Source organism: Dendrobates tinctorius, unplaced genomic scaffold, assembly GCF_039654945.1.
Source record: "Dendrobates tinctorius isolate UK_male_01 unplaced genomic scaffold, ASM3965494v1 ptg000232l, whole genome shotgun sequence".
Lineage (NCBI taxonomy): Eukaryota > Metazoa > Chordata > Amphibia > Anura > Dendrobatidae > Dendrobates > Dendrobates tinctorius.
This window is the reverse complement of record NW_027361899.1, coordinates 20,054,862-20,080,979: the sequence shown is the minus strand read 5'-3', so window position 1 is coordinate 20,080,979 and position 26,118 is coordinate 20,054,862. Positions and strand designations below refer to the sequence as shown.

At 46.9% G+C, this 26,118-nt stretch overlaps 2 protein-coding genes across 2 annotated transcripts in view; both read right to left on the bottom strand.

Annotated features, from left to right (window-relative positions):
• The window catches only part of EPHX1 (epoxide hydrolase 1), a 37,586-nt gene extending 30,484 nt beyond the window's left edge, over positions 1–7,102 (bottom strand). Inside the window, 1 exon segment of the mRNA XM_073556410.1 lies at positions 7,080–7,102. The gene's annotated coding sequence lies outside the window, so the exon portion shown is untranslated.
• An 11,265-nt stretch (positions 7,103–18,367) lies between these two features.
• SRP9 (signal recognition particle 9) lies at positions 18,368–25,896 on the bottom strand. Its single transcript, XM_073556409.1, has 3 exons — positions 25,722–25,896; positions 20,447–20,515; positions 18,368–18,862 (listed from the first exon to the last, which is right to left on the bottom strand). Exons 1-3 carry the CDS (start codon positions 25,791–25,793, stop codon positions 18,743–18,745), a joined length of 261 nt encoding a protein of 86 aa, XP_073412510.1. The 5' UTR covers positions 25,794–25,896; the 3' UTR covers positions 18,368–18,742.
• Between the last annotated feature and the right edge of the window lie 222 nt (positions 25,897–26,118).

The following is a 26,118-nucleotide window of genomic DNA, read 5'->3' as shown; positions in this document are numbered from 1 at the left end:
TGACATTACCGCTGTATCACATATTACTATTGGCGCCAATTTTCAAACAGTGGATGTATATAACTGGAGACAGCTCCATTTGTCCGTACATTTCATTCCCTGAGGAAGAAGTGTGATGTACTTCGAAACGTGTTGGGAAATAAATGGTTAATCTCTCTACATAACCTGGATGTGATACTTTGTCTAGCAGCGCACATAAGTCCAAGAATTTTATTCCATAAAAGATTGATATTGGCGGTCACGGCGTGGACCTTTGGACGTGCAGCAAGCTGACAACTGATCTGATATACCTTAATCTCTCCTGGAAAGGGTGAGTAAATTTAAATCATAGAATGGTAGAGTTGGAAGGGACCTCCTGGGCCATCTGGTCCAACCCCCTGCTCAAAGCAGGATTCACTAAATCATCCCAGTCAGATGTCTGTCCAGCCTCTGTTTGAAGACTTCCATTGGAGGAGAACTCACCACTTCTCGTGGCAGCCTGTTCCACTCATTGATCACTCTGTCAAAAAGTTTTTTCTAATATCTAATCTGTGTCTCCTCCCATTCAGTTTCATCCCATTGCTTCTAGTCTTTCCTTGTGCAAATGAGAATAAAGTTGATCCTTCTACAATGTGACAGCCCTTTAGATATTTGTAGACAGCTATTAAGTCTCCTCTTTTGCAAACTAAACATTCCCAAATCCTGCAACCATTCCTCATAAGACAGGGTTTGCAGACCGGTCACCATTCTGGTCGCTCTTTTCTGAACTTGCTCCAGTTTGTTGATGTCTTTTTTAAAATGTGGCGCCCAAAACTGGACACAATATTCCAGATGAGGTCTGACCAAAGAGGAGTAGAGGGAAATAATGACTTCACGTGATCTAGACTGTATACTTCTGTTAATACATCCTAGAATTGCATTTGCCTTTTTTGCTGCTGCATCACACTGTTGACTCATATTCAGTCTGTGATCTATTAGTATACCCAAGTCTTTTTCACATGTGCTGTTGCTTAGCCCTATTCCTCCCGTTCTGTATATGCTTTTTTCATTTTTTTTGAATTTTATTTTCATTTTTATTATTTTTATAAATTTCTTTTATTTCTTCCAATACCTACCCGGATAAGACCCTATTGCGCTCTTTCTTTCCTATAGTCTACACATATTTCCACTCTGAGAGATGGGCCAAGTGCTCCCTTATAAAGTAATAATGCTTATAAAGTTCTCCCTTGACAATTTTCCAGGTCCCTCCTGCAATAATGCCCCCGGAGCTCTTTGGGGCAGGTACACTAATGCCCTCTCATTAAATGATTAGTCCAGCGCAGACCACACACACATTACATGACAGAAATCAGACATCTCTCAGCGCTGCAGCCTCTGGCTTTGGGCCTGTAACTTCCTGCACGATATTTACATTTATTCTGGTAGAGCTCCTACACCAAACACCCAGGAAATATCACACACCACAAAGCACGGAAATCAGATGAAACAAGGTTCAGACAACGGTGGGGGGGAACAGCCAAACTAGCGCTAAGGAAAAGGGCAGCCATTGCCCATAGCAACCAATCAAATTTCAGCTCTTATTTCTCAGATAGCCTTTTGTAGATTAAAGCAGCAATCTGATTGGTTGTTAGGGGCAACAACTCCATTTTGCCCTTATACCAGTTTAACGACATCTGCCATTATAATTTGTACAAACTATAAAATATAATCCAGGCAAAACGGTGACAAGTTTGGGCCTGACGGGTCGCTGCATGACTGGCATTTTCTCTCTGGCTGCATTCCGACAAACTAGGGCACAGTTTATCAGCGTCCGGCTTATCTGCTATCTGGACGTGAGCCCGGACATTGTCCCCAGCGCGGGGGAATTATAAACAAAGCGGACGATGAGAAAACCAAAGAACAGATGTCTAAAAAGAAAAAAAAAAAGCCGCCATATTTCACTTCTACATATAAACAGAATGGTGTACAGTGGAATATTAGGCTATGTTCACACCAGGGCTGTGGAGTCTGTAAGCCAAACCTGCGACTCCGATTCCCACATGTATCGCTTATATTTAAGTGAAAAATGTATTGCAGTACAATGTGAACATCAGACATTTAATCATTTCTATGATCCAATAATCAAGATATTTAGATAGAACAGAATATATCTATTTATTGGAATACAACTTTAGAACACAAAAAACTGTAATAAATTGTAAATATGTAATATCGATTACATATATATATATATATATATATATATATATACATATACATACATATACATACACACACACACACACACACAGTACAGACCAAAAGTTTGGACACACCTCATTCAAAGAGTTTTCTTTTATTTCATGACTATGAAAACTGTATTCACTCTGAAGGCATCAAAACTATGAATTACCACATGTGGAATTATATAATTAACAAAAAAGTGTGAAACAACTGAAAATATGTCTTATATTCTAGGTTCTTCAAAGTAGCCACCTTTGGCTTTGACTACTGCTTTGCACACTCTTGGAATTCTCTTGATGAGCTTCAAGAGGTAGTCACCGGAAATGGTCTTCCAACAGTCTTGAAGGAGTTCCCAGAGATGCTTAGCACTTGTTGGCCCTTTTGCCTTCACTCTGCGGTCCAGCTCACCCCAAACCATCTCGATTGGGTTCAGGTCTGGTGACTGTGGAGGCCAAGATCTCAAATTTGGACTCATCAGACCAAAGCACAGATTTCCACTGGTCTAATGTCCATTCCTTGTGTTCTTTAGCCCAAACAAGTCTCTTCTGCTTGTTGCCTGTCCTTAGCAGTGGTTTCCTAGCAGCTATTTTACCATGAAGGCCTGCTGCACAAAGTCTCCTCTTAACATTTGTTTGTAGAGATGTCTGCTGCTAGAACTCTGTGTGGCATTGACCTGGTCTCTAATCTGAGCTGCTGTTAACCTGCGATTTCTGAGGCTGGTGACTCGGATGAACTTATCCTCCACAGCAGAGGTGACTCTTGGTCCTTTCCTGGGGCGCTCCTCATGTGAATCAGTTTCTTTGTAGCGCTTGATGATTTTTGCCACTGCACTTCGGGACATTTTCAAAGTTTTCCCCAATTTTTCGGACCGACCTTCAGTTCTTAAAGTAATGATGGCCACTCTTTTTCTTTACTTAGAATTTGTATTATGGCAAGAAAAAAGCAGCTAACAGTCTATTCAGTAGGACTATCACCTGTGTATCCACCAGACTTCTGCACAACACAACTGATGGTCCCAACCCCATTTATAAGGCAAGAAATCCCGCTTATTAAACCTGACAGGGCACACCTGTGAAGTGAAAACCATTTCCGGTGACTACCTCTTGAAGCTCATCAAGAGAATGCCAAGAGTGTGCAAAGCAGTAATCAAAGCAAAAGGTGGCCACTTTGAAGAACGTAGAATATAAGACATATTTTCAGTTGTTTCACACTTTTTTTTATAAATTATATAATTCCACATGTGTTAATTCATAGTTTTGAAGCCTTCAGAGTGAATCTACAATTTTCATAGTAATGAAAACGCTTTGAATGAGGTGTGTCCAAACTTTTGATATGTACTGTGATATATATATATATATATATATAAAAAATATAACACTGACTTATCTCTGCTAAGACAAAGCCTAGATCCTCAGGCTACATTCACACCATGGGTGTATCCAGGATCAAACCTGGGGAGGGGGGGCAGAACCTCATACTGTTCCGCAGAACCTCATACTGCACACCTCAGCTGCTGCAGAACCTCATACTGCACACCCCTACACTTGAAAATAAAGCCTGCACCCTAAGAAGATGTGGTGGTGATGAATGCAGTCTATTTATTCCAACTATCAGTTGATGTTGATGTTACTGAAGACGAGCAATGCCTGTCCTGGGCGTCCTTTTGGGCAGCTATGAGGTGTACCTGACTGGTGCTAAAAAGGAGTGTTAAGGGCCTGTCACACTAAGAGATATCGCTAGCAATATCGCTATAACTAGTGACGTTATAGCGATATTGCTATGTGTGATACTTACCTACGACCGGCTCCCCCACTGGTTATCGCTGATCGCGCGAGAACGTTCAGGACTGTTTCTCGTCGTCTGCTTCCTGCGGCGCTTCCTGCTGTGAGGACGAGCGTGAAGCCGGGCGGGAGGACGCAGGATCGCCTGGTGTGACAGGTAAGTAGCGATCCCCGGCCCTGCGATGTCGCTGGTGAGATCTGCCTGTGTGGCAGCTCACTAGCGACCACTTAGCGATGTACCAGCGATCCTGACCGCGTCATATCGCTGGTCGGGATCGCTGGTACATCGCTAAGTGTGACAGTACCTTTAGTCTGTGTGCTATCCGGCTTTCATTCTTTTTGGTACAGATACGATTTGGATAGACAGATATGGATAAATGGATAGAGCAGATTTCTAATCTGCTTTTGCTATTGAAAACATTATCTATGAGCTCAAAAACCTTTCAGGTGATGCAGTTTTTTAAAAAGCTGATCGGCTTTTGCAACTGAAAAACGTATCCTCAAAAAACACAGGAAAAACGCTGTGTGTGAATGCAGCCTTAGATCACGAATAGAACAGTCATTTATAGGACATTTCATAACTTTCCCAAATTCCTATGAAAAAATATTCAGCACATCCTGCATTGAATTACTGTACCCAATTTATTATATATTTTAGGAGTCGGTCCATTTTATACCGATTCCACAGCCCTGGTTCACACACAGCTTTTTTTTGGCGGGGGGGGGGGTGGTGGAGCCAAAATGCTGCGTTCAAAATGTCCATTATGCTGTGTTATCAATGCGTCTTTCATTTGTCTACAGTACGTTTAGTAAAGTGAGTTTTAGTCATCAAAAAAGCAGCAAAAACGCAGAGTTGTGGGTTTTTTGCTACTTTTTTTTTTATTGCGTTCTATGGTGAAACATTGCTGAAACAATGGTGAAAGAAGCGACATGCTGCAGTTTTACAATTCATAGTACATAGCATGGCCATATATACCAAAACTAATAGAAGAGAACCATTTATAAAACACCTATTTTTGTTTATTCCTTTTAAAATTAACAATAAAAATGCCACATCAATATGCTCAATGCGCCCCCGGAAGAAGCTAGCGGGCGAAACGCACGTCGGGGCGCAGGGGAGCACCGCCACCGTTTACATCTTGTCAGAGATTGACTTGTAAGTTATATACTGGCAAAACACATGGATTATTTTGTGGAGAATTTTATAACCTTATAACTGAGCTATATGTTAGCTTTTGTGCATTGAAATGATTAAGATATGAGGTGATATAGGGAAGATGTATAAGATTTCATGAGATGCCTTTGGCGCTATTTATTGATATGAATTACCCTCTATCCTCATAGAATTATATTTAATTATAAGCCAATTGTGTTTGCATACATGGATAATTTTTGATATATTACATCTGTGGTTTGTGTCCCCTCATTTTGGGGTATAATTGTATTGAGCATATTGATGCGGCATTTTTATTGTTAATTTTAAAAGGAATAAATAAAAATGGGCGTTTTATAAATGGTTCTCTTCTATTAGTTTTGGTATATATGGCCATGCTATGTACTATGAATGTGTTTGGAAGTGCCATTAAGTGATTATTGGACATTTTTGGATATAATTATTACAATTCAGGCAGAAAGAAAAAAAAATTGAGTGCATGAGAGGTGTGAAACCTCTTAGCTTCTGAAGCTTTTATTTTACATTAAAAAAAAAAAATGCCTTGTGTGAACATAGCGTTATAATTAGTGATGAGCGAGTGTGCTCGTATAAGATGTGATCTGAGCTCGTGTGTTCTAATCGAGTATTTTTGGTGTGTGCTCGAAAAAGAAATGCGCGACAGCTGTAGCACATGCTGGAATTTCCTGTTAGGGCGTGTGCACACGCTGCGGATTCTGCTGCGGTTCCGGCCGCAGTTTTTGCTGCGGTGTACAGTACCATTATTCCCTATGGGAATTAAAAACCGCTGTGCGGACGGTGCGGATTTCTCCATGCGGTTTTGAAACCGCAGAAAGAATTGACATGTCAATTCTTTCTGCGGATTCCGCTGCGGTTTACCATCTCCTCCATTGAGATGAAAAACCGCAGGGCAGAACCACAGAGCAATCCGCAGGTCTTTTGACCCGCAGGTAAATTTACCTGCGGATTTTACAAAATCTGCGCGGCCAAATCCGCACTACAATCCGCAGCGTGTGCACGTACCCTTAGGTCATCCCTGCGTGAGTTTTGGCTGTGAACAGTCCTGAAAGATGCAGGCGCTTGATCATTTATCCCATAAGGTAAAGACGAGGCTGAAGTTGGTTTCTTATTCAGCAATTTTCTCTTTTCTATAGGTTTAACAATAAAAAAAATAAGCATCACAATAATAAGATACAATGCAGCGAGGCGCCCTGATGTGAAAACACATATATGGGCTTCATCCTCAAAAAATATATATATAATAAACAGAACTCAAAAAGGTCATACAGAACCCAAAAGCGTAATGATAAAAAAAAATAAAAAAAAAAATTGGGGGTATTTGCCATTTTTTGAAACATTTCACCCCTCCGATGGGAAAAGAGGGTTGGTTGTAGACACTAAATTTACAGCAGAAATTCGTGTAAATTGAAAGGCGCGCTCACATAGGGAGGACAGCAGTACAGGCATATGTCTAGACAGGGCACTGCTCAGCTGGCAGATATTTATCGGCCGATATCCATTGTTTAGAGAGCCCACTCATTCTGCCTAGACGATGACCGGGCATGTCGGCCCCTAGTAGCCGCCCGTCTCCTCTCCCACACTACTGCAGCACCTGCTGCTCTACCCGATCAGATCCTGCACGATTATGGTCGGTCAGACATGCACGTGCATTATTTTCCATGCGGATGATGGGCGTTGTAGTCACCTGTGCGGGCAGGGTGCAGGCAGTCAGTCCGGCGGCGATCGCTCTCCTGCAGCGTCCGCAGATCAGATCACTCCCTCCTCTATCTGCTGCTGCAGACAGCGCGCGGGCAGCAGGGAGGCGCGGGGCATGCCGGGATATGTAGTCCAGGAAGGGTCACAGCTGTGTACAGAGGTCACTCACACAGCAGAGAGCAGGAGGCATAGAGCTCCTGTACACATACCTGCAAGGTGCGGACCAGGAGAAGTCCCAGCAAGACGAAAATTAGATGCTCAGCGGTATCACATAATGGGATCAGATACATGACTCAGCAGTATCACACATGAGGGGATCAGATACACGGTTCCGGAGTATCACATGATGGGATCAGATACACAGCTCAGCAGTATCACATGATGGGATCAGATACACAGCTCAGCAGTATCACATAATGGGATCAGATACATGACTCAGCTGTATCACATGATGGGATCAGATACACGACTCAGCAGTATCACATAATGGGATCAGATACATGACTCAGCAGTATCACATAATGGGATCAGATACACGGCTCCGCAGTATCACATGATGGGATCAGATACACGACTCAGCTGTATCACATAATGGGATCAGATACACGGCTCCGCAGTATCACATGATGGGATCAGATACACAGCTCAGCAGTATCACATGATGGGATCAGATACATGACTCAGCAGTATCCCATGAAGGGATCAGATACACGGCTCCGGAGTATCACATGATGGGATCAGATACATGACTCAGCAGTATCACATAATGGGATCAGATACATGACTCAGCAGTATCACACAAGGGGATCAGATACACGACTCAGCAGTATCACATGATGGGATCAGATACACGGCTCCGGAGTATCCCATGACGGGATCAGATACACAGCTCCGCAGTATCACATGATGGGATCAGATACACGGCTCCGCAGTATCATATGATGGGATCAGATACACGGCTCAGCTGTATCACATGATGGGATCAGATACACGACTCAGCTGTATCACATAATGGGATCAGATACATGACTCAGCAGTATCACATAATGGGATCAGATACATGACTCAGCAGTATCACACATGAGGGGGATCAGATACACGGCTCCGCAGTATCACATGATGGGATCAGATACACAGCTCAGCAGTATCACATGATGGGATCAGATACATGACTCAGCAGTATCCCATGACGGGATCAGATACACGTCTCAGCAGTATCACATGATGGGATCAGATACACGGCTCCGGAGTATCACATGATGGGATCAGATACACAGCTCAGCAGTATCACATGATGGGATCAGATACACAGCTCAGCAGTATCACATGATGGGATCAGCTACACGGCTCAGGAGTATCACATGATGGGATCAGCTACACGGCTCAGGAGTATCACATGATGGGATCAGATACACGGCTCAGGAGTATCACATGATGGGATCAGATACACGGCACAGGAGTATCACATGATGGAATCAGATACACAGCACAGCAGTATCACACATGATGGGATCAGATACACGGCACAGCAGTATCACACATGATGGGATCAGATACACGGCTCAGCTGTATCACACAGGATAGGATCAGATACACGGCTCAGCAGTATCACATGATAGGATCAGATACACGGCTCAGCTGTATCACACAGGATAGCATCAGATACACGGCTCAGCTGTATCACACAGGATAGGATCAGATACACGGCTCAGCAGTATCACATGATGGGATCAGATAAACGGCTCAGCTGTATCACACAGGATAGGATCAGATACACGGCTCAGCTGTATCACACAGGATAGGATCAGATACATGGCTCAGCAGTGTCACATGATGAGATCAGATACATAGCTCAGCAGTATCACATGAGATCAGATACACGGCTCAGGAGTATCACACGATGGGATCAGATACACGGCACAGGAGTATCACACGATGGGATCAGATACACGGCTCAGCTGTATCACACAGGATAGGATCAGATACACGGCTCAGCAGTATCACATGATGAGATCAGATACACGGCTCAGCAGTATCACATGATGAGATCAGATACACGGCTCAGCAGTATCACATGATGAGATCAGATAAACGGCTCAGCTGTATCACACAGGATAGGATCAGATACACGGCTCAGCTGTATCACACAGGATAGGATCAGATACATGGCTCAGGAGTATCACATGATGAGATCAGATACACGGCTCAGCAGTATCACATGATGAGATCAGATACACGGCTCAGCAGTATCACATGATGAGATCAGATACACGGCTCAGCAGTATCACATGAGATCAGATACACGGCTCAGCAGTATCACATGATGGGATCAGATACACGGCTCAGCAGTATCACATGATGGGATCAGATACACGGCTCAGCAGTATCACATGATGGGATCAGATACACGGCTCAGCTGTATCACATGATGGCATCAGATACACGGTTCAGCTTTATCACACAGGATAGGATCAGATACACAGCTCAGCAGTATCACATGAGATCATATACACGGCTCAGCATTATCACATGATGGGATCAGATACACGGCTCAGCTGTATCACACTATACTGGCGGTTGAACTCTCATTAGTACAGAGGTCGTGTCAGGGCGAGGTGTACAAACATTTCCTTTGGCTTCTGGCCTGATGTTGGTTGGCAGTGCCCCGCGTTCGGCTGCCATTTCTCCGGTCATGTGTTGTTGTCGGGGTGTAGCCGCGGCTCCCGGTGTCACCGATCCACACGTTCATTATTGCACATTCACTCCCGTCTCATGTGCAGCCTGTTCTTATAAGTAGGGTTGATCGAGTAGTTTTGGATAAGCGCTCATCCGAGGAGCTGCATCTGGAACCGGATACCTGGAGCGCTCCCAATGATCAGCTGATCGGCGCCGCGGCTGTGTGACAGTCTCAACAAACAGGCTCTCCATGCATGTGTTGTGACAGTGAAACGGCCGTGACAGCTGCAGCGCCGATCAGCTGATCATCAGGAGCGCTCCAGGTATTCGGGTTCCTGATGCCGCTATTCAGTAAGCGCTATAGCTATTCGGGTAAGGACTTATCCAAAGCTATTCGCTCATCTCTACTTATAAGACGAGCGTTTCATTAGAGAGACATGTAGCGTTTCCTACCGAGTATACAGCACCTCTGCAGACCCATGGATCTCCATGGTTACAGACTACAAAAAAAGAAAATAAAAAAACGCAAGCATGTTACCCCCTCCACTCTGTCCCGTCTCCTCCACAATTTACAGTCAAAGAAGTAAAACAATAAAAAGGGGACAGATTTATAAAAAAAAAAAAAAAAAATGGATTTATAGTAATGGTCTTTGTTGTCCATATCAACCAATCAGAGCGCAGCTTTTGCTAATCAAACACCTCCAATAAAATGAGAGCTGCGCTGTGATTGGTTGTTAGGGGCAACAGACATTTTCCTGCAGGGCCGCACTGTGACGAGGTTCCACAACAAAAGGGAAATATGAAACGCGCCACAAATGCCAGGTCATTACATTTCCTTTTTGAACCCTTGCCATTCCTTTTCCCTAAAGCAGCATGTGGTGTTTTAATGTGTTTTTTGTGATTGGGTGGGGTTGGCATGGCAGCCAGAGACCAGCTAAAAGCCCCGGTAGCTGCCATCTTGGTACTCCTGTGAAGCCTCGGACATAGGAGACTGATTTTTCCTATATACTGCAGTGCTGAATTATATAGTACAATTGACCAAACAACTACAGGCTACAGTCCACTAAGGGGACTAAAAATAAAATAAAAATATTCCCCCCCCCAAAAAAAAAAAAAAAAAAAATTAATCAGCAAAAATAGGTATTAGACCTAAAGGTAATGATGTTTCCAGGAGTCCATCCTGACAGCACTATGGAGGACGTCCTCCTCCTCCTTACAGGGACAGGAAAGCACACGAGAGGTTAAAAGGCCATGTGCCACCCCCTTTCCCTCAGTGATTTGACAAGTACCACAAGGTGGATGATGCTAGTAACGGTTTAATGAAACAATCATATTACAGCATATGACATAACATAATACCACATAGTATAACATAACAGGGAGGGAACTACCCGTGCTGTCAGGATGGACTCCTGGAAACATCATTACCGGTAGGTCTAATACCTATTTTCCAGGACGTCCACCTGACAGCACTATGGAGAGTACCAAAGCACCTCCTCAGGGTGGGATTACTGCTTGGAGAACTTTTCTCCCGAATGCGGTTTGTTGGCCAGCTAACACATCTAGTTTGTAGTGTTTGCAGAATGTATTAAGACTAGCCCAGGTTGCCGCTCGACAAATTTGATCAACTGACGCCCCCGCCCGCTCGGCCCATGAGGCCGATACCGCCCTTGTAGAGTGGGCTTTTAAGGAATCAGGCGGGCTGGCGCTTTCAGCCTGGTAAGCGTCCGAGATTACTGAGGTAATCCAACGCGCTATGGACGCCTTAGAGGCCTTCTTCCCTTTATTCCTACCACCAAAGAGAACGAACAGGTTCGGGTCGATACGCCAACTATTGGTGGCCTCTAGGTATTCTATAACTGCGCGCCTCACGTCTAGCGAGTGGAGCCGCCGCTCCTTCTCATTTCGGGGATTATCGCAGAAAGAGGGTAACACTACCTCCTGGTTCAGATTTCTTGTAGAGGCTACCTTCGGGGTAAATGCCGGGTCTAACCTTAGGATTATACTATCCTCTCTTATCTGGAGGTATGGATCCTTAGTGGATAGGGCCTGGATCTCCCCTATTCTTTTGGCCGTGGTAATGGCTACTAGAAAGGCCGTTTTACGAGTGAGAGCAGGGATGGCTATCTTCTCACTAAGGGCGAAAGTGTCCGAGCAGAGGAACCGAAGTACCAGGCCCAGGTCCCATGGCGGGGTGAGCTGCCTAATCGTGGGGCGCAGGCGCTGTGTGGCTTTTATAAACCTTATCACCCAGGGATGTGCAGCTAACTGATAATCATAGAAGGCGCTCAAAGCTGAAACCTGGACTTTTAGAGTACTGGGCTTGAGGCCTTTATTAAAACCTGCCTGCAGGAACCCTAGTATGTTAGGGAGATCCGGGGTACCTGCCACGAGCCCGGACCTGCCACCCTCCAAACAGAATCTCTTCCATATCTTCCGATAAATTGCCGACGTCACCGGCTTCCTGCTGGCCTGTAGGGTGGATATGACCTGCTCCGACAATCCTTTTGCCTTCAGGATGTCCCTCTCAGGATCCAAGCCGATAGATGGAGTCTTGCTGGGTCCGGGTGGTGGATCGGGCCCTGGTGGATGATGTTCTCCCACAAGGGCAGCTCGACTGGATCTTCTACTGCCATGGCTCCCAGAAGGGAAAACCAGCTTCTCCTCGGCCAGTATGGCACTATCAATATCACTCTTGCGTGGTCCTCGCATATCTTTCTGAGCACTGCCGGTATGAGGGCCAGTGGTGGGAACGCATAAGAGAGGGATTCTCCCCAAGTCTGACTCAGGGCGTCTACGCCCTCTGGATGGTCCATCGGATTTAGGGAGTAGAATCTGGGAACCTTCGAGTTCTTGCGGCTTGCGAAGAGATCTATACTGGGGTTCCCCCAGCGCTGACAAAGCTGGTTGAAGATCTCTATGTTCAATTCCCACTCTGTCGGGTGGATCTGTTGTCTGCTCAGGTAGTCCGCCACTTCGTTTTGGGAACCCTCTAGATGTACCGCGGTCACGGATCGAACTGTCCGTTCTGCCCACGTGAATATCTTTTCCGCCAGTGCCTGTAGTGGTTGATGCCTGGTTCCTCCTTGGTGTTTCAGGAATGCCACTGTCGTTGTATTGTCGGATAAAATGCGAACATGACGACTCTTTAGTACCGACCGGTTTCTCCGCAACGCTTCCCAGACCGCGAAGAGTTCCTTGAAATTGGAGGATCTGGCCTTGATGCTTGCTGGCCACTTCCCCTGGAAGATCTTCCCTTCTATGTGGGCTCCCCATCCCCACGCACTTGCGTCTGTGGTGACTACCACGTATGGAGAGGTTGTCCAATGCACGCCCACCTGAAGGTTCCTGGCCTGTAACCACCAGCGAAGGGACTCCTTTACTCGTCCTGAGAGTCTTAGGGGTTTGTCTAGCGACGCCTGACTCCTGTCCCACCTCGCGAGAATTTCTCTTTGTAACAACCGCGAGTGGAATTGGGCCCAACGGACACACTGGATGCAGGCCGTCATGAGGCCCAGGACCTCCATTGCTTCCCTTATGGAGCATTGACGCTTCAACAGACCTCTGGTTCTGGCCTGAATGGACTTCTGCTTCTGCTCGGGTAGCCAGGATATTCTGTCGGCTGAGTCTAGGAGGACTCCCAGGAATACCTTTCTGGTGTTTGGTGTGAGGTCCGACTTCTCCCAGTTGATCACCCAGCCCAGGAACTCCATCACAGTAGTTGTTCGGATCCTGTCTCGGATGAGCGCTTCTTTGGATCTTGCCACCAGTAAGAAGTCGTCCAGGTACGGCACAATCACAATACCCTGATCTCTCAGGTAGGCCACCACCTCTACCACCAGCTTTGTAAAGATCCTGGGAGCTGAGGCCAGCCCGAATGGAAGACCCTGGAACTGGAAATGGCAGGTCCGGGCTAGTGAACTGATCGTGAACCTTAGTAGGCTTTGGGATGAGGGATGAATAGGAACCTGATAATATGCCTTTTTTAGGTCTAGGGTGCACATAACTGCGTCCCTGTCTATCAGAGGAATTGCGGATCGGATTGATTCCATCCGGAACCTCCTGTATCTGACCCAAGCATTTAGTGGCTTCAGGTTTATGATGGTGCGGGCCTCGCCGGATTTCTTTGTAATTGCAAACAGGGAAGAGTAGTGACCTTTTCCTCTTTCTGATGGAGAAACTGGTATTATGACCCCTGAGTCTAACATGTCCTGAAGATCCGACCACATTGCGGAGTCCTCCTGGACGACAGTGGGGGCAATATATCTGTCGGGGGGAGGAGAATAGAGCTCTATCCTGTAACCTTCGCTGATGGTTCTGAGGACCCACTGATTGTTGGTGACTCGCGACCAGTTTGCTGCAAAGTGGCGAAGTCTCCCCCCAATGCCTATGGCGTCATTGTCTCCTCGACCTAGATGTCGATGCAAATGGGGGACCTCTGTTCTTCCCACTTTGGCTGAAGGAGCCTCTGTAGGAGCTTCTATTAGACCTCGCCCGGCCCCTAAACTCTGACTGTCCTCTGAAGAAGGAGCCTCTCCGAAAGGACTGGGACCGCCTGGGCTTTTCTTCCGGAAATCCCTTATTCTTATCAGACACCAGCTCAAGGATATTATCCAGGGCTGGACCAAACACCCTCAGACCCGAGAAAGGGATGGCACATAACTTGGCCTTAGAAGGGTTATCCCCCGACCAGGATCTAAGCCAGACTGCTCTCCGGGCCGCATTAGAGAGGGAGCTGTTTCTGGCCGCAAACCTAACTGATTCCGCCGACGTATCCGACAGGAACGCCGTGGCTGATTTCAAAAGAGGAAGAGATGCTAGTATCTCTGACCTTGGGGTCTTGTTGGTTAGGTTTTCCTCCAACTGCCCCAACCACAGGAACATAGACCTGGCCACCGAGGTGGCTGCTATGTTGGCTCTAATCAGGGCCGCCGACGTCTCCCATGTTCTTTTTAACAAGACGTCCGCCTTTCTATCCATTGGGTCTCGAAGACCGGATGAGTCCTCGGCTGGGATAGCCGATTTCTTCGTAACCTTGGCAACCGGGACGTCGATCTTAGGGACTTCTTCCCACGCCCGAGTTTCCTCGGGATCGAAGGGCAGTCTATTTTTAAAGCTTCGGGAGAGTGTCAACCGACGCTCTGCTTCCTTCCACTCCTCCTGGATCATTGCTTTGATGTGCTCGCTCACAGGGAACACCACCTGTTTGCGGGACACCAGTCCTCCAAACATTAAGTCCTGTCTGGACTGTGGCTTAGGGACTTCTTCCATCTGCATGGTATTTCTGACCGCGTGTACCAGCTCGTCCGTATCCTCCAGTCTGAATAGGTACTTTCTGTTCTGTTCCTGACTATCCCCCAGGATCTCGCCTTCTTCCTCCTGATCTGAGTTCCGGAAATCGGATTCCTCGCTAGGGCTCGCCTCTGATACTGGGACTGGTTCCCACCTCGGACGCTTGCGACCTGGCCCAGGGCTGGGGGATCGACGCCGGGACGTAGAGGCCTGAATCTCTTCCCTTATCAGCGACCTCATTTCGGAAATCAGAGATGGCTGTTCCTCGCCTATGACTCTGGAGGTACAGGGACCGCATAGGGTCTTGCTATAGGTGTCTGGCAGCTTTACTCTGCACACCGGACATCTGACTGATTTGGCGGTGGCTTTCGCCGGGTCCTTCCCCGAGGGGGGACTCAGCCGGGGTTCCCTTTTCCTGATAATATAAGGGGCACCTCATCAGATCTGGGCTGTGGGGACGGGTGGGGAGGGTGGTCTGCGCTATGCGCACTTACCCCTCCACCAGATGCAGTGTTGCCTTCCATTCCCTGGCGTCCGATGCAGTCACACAGCCTGGAACCACCTGTGACGACTCTGGAGAACGCTTTGGTCCAGGAGCGCGCGCGCCCTGGATTTGAAACCGGCGTCTGACGTCACCGGATGTGACGCTGGTAAGCCGCGTCTCCACTTCCTGCCGGGCATCTGCGCGCGACCGCGCTCGGCGCGTGCAGGGAGCCGTTCCTGCTATGGTGCTCCGGCCTCCACTGCCCAGCGTCGGCGACGTCCTGCGGGTACTCGGCCCGCCGCCCCACTTCTGTCGGTGCCCGCATGGCCAGCCGCCTGCGGGGAGCCGACCCGTCCTGGAGCCGAGAGCCCCCCCACCGGGAGGAACGGCTCCCTCCAGGAGCGCCGTCCTGCTCCTGGCCTTTGGAGCCGAGGGACTCCCCACCGGGAAGTTTCGGCCCCGGGACCTCTTGACAGGGGAAGGATTGGACCGGCCGCACGATCCCCTGGGTCCCTCCGGTAAGCTCTCGCGTGTCCCTCCGTGCAGGGACAGGAAAAAAACACTGAGGGAAAGGGGGTGGGACATGGCCTTTTAACCTCTCGTGTGCTTTCCTGTCCCTGTAAGGAGGAGGAGGACGTCCTCCATAGTGCTGTCAGGTGGACGTCCTGGAAAACTACATTTGGCATCTGAAAAAAAAAAAAAACAACTCTATTGTCAGGAAACTGAAGATTTAATAACGTTATGGATCTTAGATTCGTTGCGGACGTTACGTCCCCGGGATTCCACTCTTTGCAGTAAGTTACCGCCGCTCACGTCAGAAAACTATTGCTAGAAGCTTAATCCTCTCCCCGTATCAGATTTTGGCTCCAGCTCCCATCGCTGCGCCCCACGCAGATCATCTCATTGCCAAGATTTTTTTCTTTTTGTCCCTGAGGTTCATTGTAAAGAAAAGCAGCCGCGTCTCAGTTACACGGGGCCGGATTATAGCGGCTCTGCGGAGGATCACACGCACGGCCATCACTGCAAATGGATTGTTGTGGGGGGGGGGGGGGGGATGTGCAGGTAAAACCGACACCGGCAAATTCCAGAGAGGTGATTATTATCTGGCAGTCAGTGAATAGGACCGGCCGAAGAATTCAGGGGTCAAGAATCGTCTCTTCCCACGGATCCAACACGACGTCAACTCATTCACCTGTATAGATGTGTAGAGGGAGAGGGGAACTACAAGACCCAGATGATCGTGTATACACTAATCAGCCATAATATCAATACCCTGGCTGGTGAAACTATAACATGGATCATCTGGCAACAATAGCGCCCTCAGGAGAGGGATATATTAGTCAGCAGGTGAAGTGTTAAACCAGGATATGGAGGTGGTGTTAACAGGAAAAGTGAGCGACGATGACAAGGGCCAAATTGTGTTTTGTAGATGACCAAGTCAGACGATATCCAAAATGGCGGGTCCCGGGCAGCCGCTTGGCCCCCGGCACACAGCAGGGTCCCGGGCAGCCGCTTGGCCCCCGGCACACAGCAGGGTCCCGGGCAGCCGCTTGGCCCCCGGCACACAGCAGGGTCCCGGGCAGCCGCTTGGCCCCCGGCATGCGTCCAGTCTTGTGAGGCTTGTGTTTGGGGGGGGGGGGGGGGTGTAGCCGCAGACCAATCAGAATGCCTCCGATGACCCCTCTCTATAACCAAAAGCATGTACAATGGACTACGGCGCAATGGAAGAAGGTAGCCCGGGCAGATGGGTCTTGTCTTCCATCATGTGGAACACCTGGTGCACCACTTACCTGGGGAAGAGATGGCCCCAGGAAGAAGAAACGCTGGCAGAGGCCATCATGGGGGGCAGTGTTCAGCCGGAAAGCTTTGGGCCCTGGCATCAGGTGGATGTGACATGTACCACCTACCTATTGTACAGGACCAGTACCTTTCCTGAGCCTCAAGGTTCCCCATCTGCCATAGCCTCTAAGGAACACGACAAAGACATCATGGGAAAGACTTGTTTCCACGTTCTCAGAGCATGTCCGCCACACAACAGACGTCAAAAGGTTTTTTCCCGTGACCAAATCAAATTGTTTTATGCCCAGGTATCTGTGCAGCCCACACCAGATTATTAGCCAGCTCACGTGAAGAAAATTCATATCTACATATAATCTAAATAGTCAGATATTTTATTCTTTTTTTTTTTTTTTTAAATCGGTACTAGGAGAGAAGTTCATTTTTCCTTGTGGTGTAGTACTTATTCTGACACGCAGGTGTCAGTGTTGCTGTATTAACCCTCCGATCAGGTGTGATTGACATTTATAAGCAGAGCTCCGGCCCTCGCCGCCCCGGCCTGGCATTGTGGAGCCGTGGTACCATGTTACCGAGCAGCCATGCGATACGCTATAATTACACAGCAGCCTATTAAAGTGTTGGTTACACGCAGCCTATTGTCTACAAAACACCGTGCGTGAGTCAAAGTGTATAGGAGACGACGCACAGATCTCAAGAGAAAGGAAAGGAGATTTTCCATTTATAATAATAAAAAAAAAAAAAAAGTGGAATATATGATGCCACCCCATCTTATATCTATAAGGCACAATCGATTTAGTGATGCGAGACCAAAACATGCAGCCTGTGCACCCACTCCTTGTTCCTGATGAGCAATCCTACTAAAATGTTGCCTGCAGCCACCAGTAGGGGGAGCTTATTCCTAAATGCATTTATTCTGCTTCTGTTGACGTGAAGGTGACTCAGCCGCTCCTTATGGCGCCCCACTATAGAATACAATGGGGCAGATGCATGACGGAGATAGGGGGCTCCACTTTAACTTGTCTTTAAGAGTTTGAACCACCTCCCCCTCCAAGTTGGATTTTAGTTTTTGCTGACATTCATCCAACCACCTGCATAGATACCCTATAGCATGGGCACAAGGTGACTTCTATCCGGCTAGGGAGCAGAAGATTGGAGCAGAAACCTCCCCCCCCTTGCATCCATGGTCCTCAAGGTCAAAGTTAACCTGTGCCAACTCCCTTTCATTGCCATTGCGGACACATCAAATCATTAACTGAATATTAGAATTTATTGAAAATGATAAAAATATTCCAAACTTTCCAGCCAACACCTGCTGGGAAAGAAAAAAAATTATAACTGTTTTTTAATTTTACTCTCATTCAGGGTTCGGGCGTCCACGAGACAAATGTCCATAATCTGAACCATTTCCAAAAATAAATAGAAGCTTTTACTTGGAAGCAGAGAACGTCCCGACCGTCGACCATCACAGGAGGATTTTTCCTTTTAGTGATAAGTTTTTCCTCTTATTTTTATATCAGTCGCTTTCTCTTTGCTGGTGAATAACAAGAAAAAAAAGGAAAAAAAAATTTCTGATAACCGATTCTTTTTTTTTTTTTTTCTTCAACTCTTGCAGGTTGGACACAGTCAGTTAGTTTCCATGGCAGAACTGCGGGATTCTTTAGCCACCATTAGTCGCATCAGCTGACTGTGGAACTTCTCGATCCTCTTCACGTCCTGGGCCTGATCCGTGCTGTACAGCAAACACTGGAGAAGAGGAAAACGAAGACGGGAGCAGAGCCGGGCAAACAACCAGAAAAAGGAAAAACATAGTTAGAGGGTGTGTACATTTTTGCAACCAATTCTCTTTTTAAAATGGCTCTAGAGCAAGTTTACAAAATGTATATATTTTTACTGTTTAAATTTCCTATGCAGATCTGTGAGCACCATTACATCCCAGGTCTGGCACTGCAGACAAGTTGTTCTACCTCCTCCTCTTGTACAATGACTGATTAACACCTCTCTATACAGTAATCAGTCATTGTACAGGAGGAGAAGGTGAGCTGTGACATCACCTATTGTGAATGGTGGATCCTGTGTCATCTACTGGATCTGGTGTTATCACAGGATCCACCATTCACAATAGGTGATGTCACAGCTCACCTCCTCCCCCTCCTGTACAATGACTGATAACACCTCTATGTACAGTAGAGCACACCGGAGCCAACATTCACATTAGATGAGGTCAGTCTATTGCCGCTAATGTACATGTACTTTGTATGTAACCCCCCCCCCCCCCCCCCCATCTCATGAACAGCACCATGGAATTAATGGCGCTATATAAATAAATAATAATGTAACTATCTTGAAACATGAAGTTCTGAAATTTTTTTTTTTTTTTTAGAAATTGTGACACAGAAATAAAGTTTAGAAATGTGTCCAATTTAACACAAACTATTTAAACAAACTGTTTTTTTTCTGATGCCATTCCTTTAAAAATTAGACTTTGCAAACTTCTGACCATAATGAGCTCTTCTAGATGAAATATAATATATTAAAATATAAACAAATTCCTCTCGGGATGATGCAAGCTACATGGGGAATAGTTTCAGGGGTATTCCAGGCTTCAACTATTTCTGCGGTCACCGACAGCAGATTGGAGAGTCCCGACTGTGTGAATTCCACCCGCTGTCAGGACTCCCCTCTCGGTTCCATCCAGTGGGTGGTCACGCACAGACAACACTCGTGATAGGTATTGAGATAAACGGATGGAGACTGACGACAAGTACACAAACCACATCCTGGCCATCGCGTGCCCGCTCGCTCCATCTGGCAACAGAAGGGAATTCTGACATGTCGGATGCTCCAAAGTGTCAGAATTACACAACCCGACACCTTGAATGGGTGCAGTGTAATACTCCATTCCCCCAACAGGGGCACTGTGGGGAAACTGCACGCTTACAAGCTGCCACGACTGATCACTTGGGTACAATTGCAGAACGTTGCAAACATAACGAGATTCTCCAAATTAGAAAATCCCTTTATGTTCTTGTTTGTTATAAGGCAAAATGAAAGCAGCTTCCCCGCAGGAATCTCTTCTTACACGGCCCATGGAATAACCCTTCACGGCTCCATTGCTGTGACTTAGAGAAATCATGGCCGTTCCTCGGTTTGGGTACACGGACCTCATTCTGCAGACTACAGTGGATTTATTTGTAGTCTGTAACCATAGACTCACATAGCTCTGCAGAGGAGCTGCACACACAGGACCATTCACAGAGGTGGACAAACGGCCCCAGCAGAGTGTGCGGGGGGCAGGGATTTAGGCCATCCCCTGTAATGTCTACTCACCACTACATCATCTGTGACTTTCATACGTAAAGTCCCGTCACAGTGTCTGTACTTCAGCGTCACTCGCGCCTGCGGAGGAAAGAGCAATCGGCAAAGTGTTAGTCCTGGCACTGATCGGAGACCGTCTACAGGCAGCTGCTGCCTTTCCTATGGGGTCATCCAAAATCTTGGAAATGCACGGCCCCCGCCATCTCCTCCACGTACAATGATTACAGGATAACCGAACACTCATGGGCGGATCGCTGGGGATCCCAGCCAAGGAGCCACATGGGATCGGATTAGTTTCAAAGGACCCTTCTAAAAGCAGGAACTGTGCACAGTGGAGAGTCCCAGACCAAGCAGACACCCTGCTTTATGTATGTAGGCAGAGGCCGGCTGTGGAGTAGGAGAGCGCCGCATAGTGGCCAGTCACAGGTATTGAAGGACGTGTGATCTGACTGCAGTACCTGAGAACAGCCACAGCACGGCGCTCTTCTGCTCATGACATGTTTTACCTCTGGCTGCTGCCAACACATTGCTGGGGTCTGACACCTCCGCTGACATATCCCGAATATAGCCCATATACAGAAAAAGAGTGGACAAAACCCCTTTAACCGCTGAAGCCAATAGTGATTAACTGATAAAAGACAACGGTCCCCATCTGCCACTATGGGACATCACTACCACAGTTAGGGGTCCAGCAGCGTCAGCCCACCTAGTAAGCCTAGTGAAGTTTTGTCATACAAGCCATTAAAGTTCTTGAGGGGGGGGAGGGAATATTTTTTGTTAAGAATGAGAAATGACAACTTTTTTTTTTAAGTTTAACTATTGGTTGCTGACTTTCATTGATACCATTCTGAAATCCTGTTAATTAGATTTTTTTTTTTTTTTTTTTTAAATTTTAAGAATTGCAAAAACCGAAAGGCGCCCAATTCTTGCATTTCAAATTTTCCTTTACAGCATATGGGATAAATAGGTTTATACTAGTTTGGGCACCTACACGCACCAATCCTACATGTTCTAGTATCTGCTTTTTCACATTTTGCAATTTATGTTCAGGGGGGAAAAAAAAACAAAACTACTTCTATGTTTTAGATACAGATTGCTGCCTGGTTGGGCCGAGTCGTCTATTAGACCCTTAAAGGTTTTACCCTTCCAGACTCGCTGAGTAATGTAATAGCCGTCCACAAACCTCATACATGCCTAGTCACCATGGCAACTAGAAAATTATAACCCGTCCATAATAACATAGTGACAGGTTAGCAGACGGCCGAGGTTACAGCCGACACTGAATATTCAGTCGCCGAGAACACCGGACAAGAAGCAGGAGAAGTTCCGCCACTTTGTGCGCTTGGTTTCGATTCCTCGCCATCTCCGCTCGCTGTCAGTGAATGGGAAAATTCTAGTAAAGGAGGAAAAGGAAACTGAACAGGAGGAGAGGACGGGATCAGACAACATGAGGATTGCTTGTAGTCTAGTCATAGAAACTAGAAGCTCAGTATAAGCTGCGGACATAGTTCAAGGCCATTCTCAGACATGGACACGAATAACGCGACCAACCTGCTGCCCAGACTGCCTGTTTAACCTTGCATCTTCTTCCTTGCCAGCAGCGCCCCCTACAGTCAGCCCCAGATGAGGGTGTAGGACTTCTGCACAGTGGGTGGTCGAGGTGCCACTGTGCAGACAATACAGACGCAGCGGCGCTGCTCCTGGAGATCACCATTGGGTTTTCCTCTTGTATACCGGAGGCATTTAAAATGGAGCTCACCAGTAGTGGACAATCCCTTTAAAGGGGAAGTCAGAAGGCGAAAGTAAGTTTTACCGGCTAAATCCCCATCTATTCGATGTCATAAGCCATTGATTTGAAAATTCCCTAACTACCCCAACTGTTACCGGAAGTAACAAAAAAAAAAAAAAAAAAAATAAATATTACTCATATAGACTGATGACAATTTGTTTCAGAGCCCCTAGTGCATGCTGGGATACTCAAGCGAAGCATAATCAGAGCAGGGGGTCACCGTCTCTGCCCCCCTTTCTGAAATGAAGAGTCATCAGTGACACTCGTTTCAGGGGTGAGGTTGGTCCCTGTACACTGTGCGATGTGCACAGTGACAGCTCTCGTTGGCTCAAATCTGCAGTAATGAGTTGGCAACACAATCCCAGCAGAGAACAGTGATGTCACCTGCAGGGGTGACACCGATCTCCTGCACGCTGGGTATTGGAACATTGCTGTGTTGTCGGCTCTGATCTGCAGATTTGAGCAGACAAGAGAGCAGGCACTGTCACTGTGCATGGACGAGAGTATAAAAAATGAGGTTTAGTGTAGAGTAATGCACCTAGAATGGAGTAATCCTATATCTGCACATTTATTAAATGGGAGAATACACCGGACTACAGAACAGGAGAAGGACGGGGGATTCGGGTTATAAGTAAGCTGAGCAGCAGCGCTCAATGTCAGGCAGAAGCTGCAAAAGCAAACAAGATTTTAGGGTGTATGAAAAGAGATAAAATCCCAATGTACTGTTACCGTACATCTAGAATATAGGATCCAGTTTTGGTATCCAAATTTTAAAGAGGATATTCAGATGTTAGAGTCAGTTTAAAGGCAGCAACTAGATTATATGGGATGGAGGCCTCTCCTATATTACAAGGGATGGCGCCGCTCATATGAGGAGAGGTTGGAAAAGTTGGGCTTGTTTAGCTTAGAAATGAAAAAAGAAAACCCACATCTCAGAGGAGATCTCATTTACATGAATATATACGTGACCAGCACAAACCCTGGCACATAATAATAAATGTTATTTCTATAGCGCCGACATATTCCGCAGCACTTTACATTTCAGAGGGGATTTGTACAGACGATAGACATTACAGCATAACAATAATCACATAGATCATAACAGATACCAAGAGGAATGAGGGCCCTGCTCACAAGCTTACAGTCTATGAGGAAAGAGGTAGACACGAAAGGTGGGTGGTAACAGTTGCCCTGATTGTATGGACCAGCCATAATGTTAAGTGTGTATCAGTACAGACACAGAGGGCTAATGGATGCATAAAGCATGTGGGAACATGATGCGGGGAACCTGGTTATGGTAAAACTTTTGGCTCTGCCACACAGGGATAGATTAGGTTAATGTGTTGAGGTGATAGGCCAGTCTGAATGAATGCGTTTTCAGGGCACGCTTAAAATTGTGGGGATTGGGGACTAATTGTATTGACCTGGGAAGTGCATTCCAAAGAATTGGCGCAGCACGTGTAAAGTCTTGGAGACGGGAGGTTCTGATTATTGAGGATGCTAACCTCAGGTCATCAGCAGAACGGAGGGCGCGGGTAGGGTGGTATACTGAAATAAGGGAGGAGATGTAGGGTGGTGCTGAGCCATGGAGAGCTTTGTGGGTGAGGGTAATAAGTTTGTACTGGATTCTGGAGTGGATGGGTAGCCAATGTAATGACTGGCACAAGGTAGAGGCATCGGTGTAACGATTGGTGAGGAATATGATCCTGGCTGCAGCATTCAGGACAGATTGGAGAGGGGAGAGTTTGGTAAGAGGGAGACCGATTAGAAGAGAGTTACAATAGTCGAGACGAGAATGAATAAGAGAAACAGTAAGAGTTTTTGCGGAGTCGAAAGTAAGAAAAGGTCGAATTCTAGAAATGTTTTTGAGGTGCAGATGACAAGAGCGAGCCAGTGATCGTATGTGGGGGGCGAAGGAAAGCTCGGAGTCAAGTATGACCCCAAGACAGCGGGCATGTTGCTGGGGAGTAATAGTAGAACCACACACAGAAATGCACATGACATTCCTACCAAAGACCAAACACTGAGGACCAGGGGGCGCTCATTACAGGTGGATGAAAGGTGATTCCAGCAGCTAAATAGGAAAGGGTTCTTTACAGTTAGAGCAGTCAGACTGTGGAATGCTGACCACAGGAGGTAGTAATGGCCGACACTATAACAGCTTTTATACAAGGGCTGATGATTTCCTTAGTACACAACACTGTGGGTTATAGTTAATTTAGCGCCCAAAAAAAATAAAAGTGTTTAACTGGTGGAGAAAGGCTGAACTTAATGGATAATTAATTTTTAAAGCAAGTACAGGGTGGGCTATTTGTATGGGTACACCTAAACAAAATGGGAATGGTTGGTGATATCAACTTCCTGTTTGTGGCACATTAGTATATGGGAGGGGGGGAAACTTTTCAAGATGGGTGGTGACCATGGCGGCCATATTGAAGTCAGCCATTTTGGATCCAACTTTATTTTTTTCAGTGGGAAGAGGGTCATGTGACATCAAACTTACTGAGGATTTCACAAAAAAAAACAATGGTGTGCTTGATTTTAACATAACTTTATTCTTTCATGAGTTATTCACAAGTTTCTCTTTGTTTACAGCCATTGACATGTCGCAGAGGTTAACACGTGAGGTGCGGATAGAAATTGTGCTGATGTCTGGTGAACGCAGTACCCGGGTCATTGCAGCAGATTTCAATGCAAGAAAACTGTCACCATTCCCATGTTATATAGGTGTATCCACATAAATGGCCCACCCAAAAAAGTCTGCCTCATCACTGAACATAATGTTCTGTGTAAACTGAGTCCTGTTCCAATTATTGTTTTGCCCATTCTGCAAATTCAGCGCGCCGATCTGGGTCACCAACCATTCCCATTTTATTTCAGGCGTATCCATATAAATGGCCCACCCTGGAGATTAGAAACTACCTTAGATTAAGGCAATAAATAGGAACTTAGATAAAGTTTACTTCCGCCTTCAGAGCAGCCCTTACAGCCGTGCTGGGGGTCTGCACAGGAGGAGTGGGCTCAGGTGGTGATAAACAGCCAGGACCCGCCTGCAGATCACGGCTGAGTATTCATTTGGACACCAGTCATTGCCAGCGCACAGGATCGCAGGGGCGCTAATTGGGCTACTGTGGCGATGAAGTCTCTCACCGCTGCTGCCTCCTTCATCCTCCTGTGAAGATGAATGACACTCTGGGTCAGCTGCATTATACCCTGGGGTATTGAGGTATATAGAAAAAGTGATCAGAGAACTGCAGGTGCACGGCCCAAAGAGGTGGAGAGATATATATATACACACTCTGCCAGCACTAAAAAAAAAAGCCACTGATGACTGGAGATCACAGTGTAGGCGTCTGTGCACACACAGCAGGTGTCAGCAGCGGTCAGATCTCCGCTGCTCAGCGCCTGTTCACACTCTGCACACAGGCAGATTCTGCAGCCGATTTGTTCCTTTCACGGATTCCCATGTGCATCTCACTCACTGACAGCCGCGCTCACCTTCATCGGGTCGGCCTGGTAGAGCTTCTCGGCGGCCCGGGTGAACTCCTCCCAGGTGCGGTAGTAAGGCATGATGGAGCGGCGCCGGTCACTGTGGCACTAGCAGGCAGGAAAGCCGGGAGCACACATCAGCACTCGGCAGATACACGACCCAGCCCTCTGATTGGCTGTTTATACGAGCACTTCCGGGGCTCAGAAAACTCTATCATCTTGGCATGAACAGAGTGTCTTTCATCGGTGGCTCCACAGCAGGGAGGGTTCTCGCCCTCTAGCGGTCAATAGCGGTAACTGGTAACACACTCACACTACACACACACTACACTGGGACACACACTCACACTACACACACACACTCACACTACACACACACACTCACACTACACACACACTACACTGG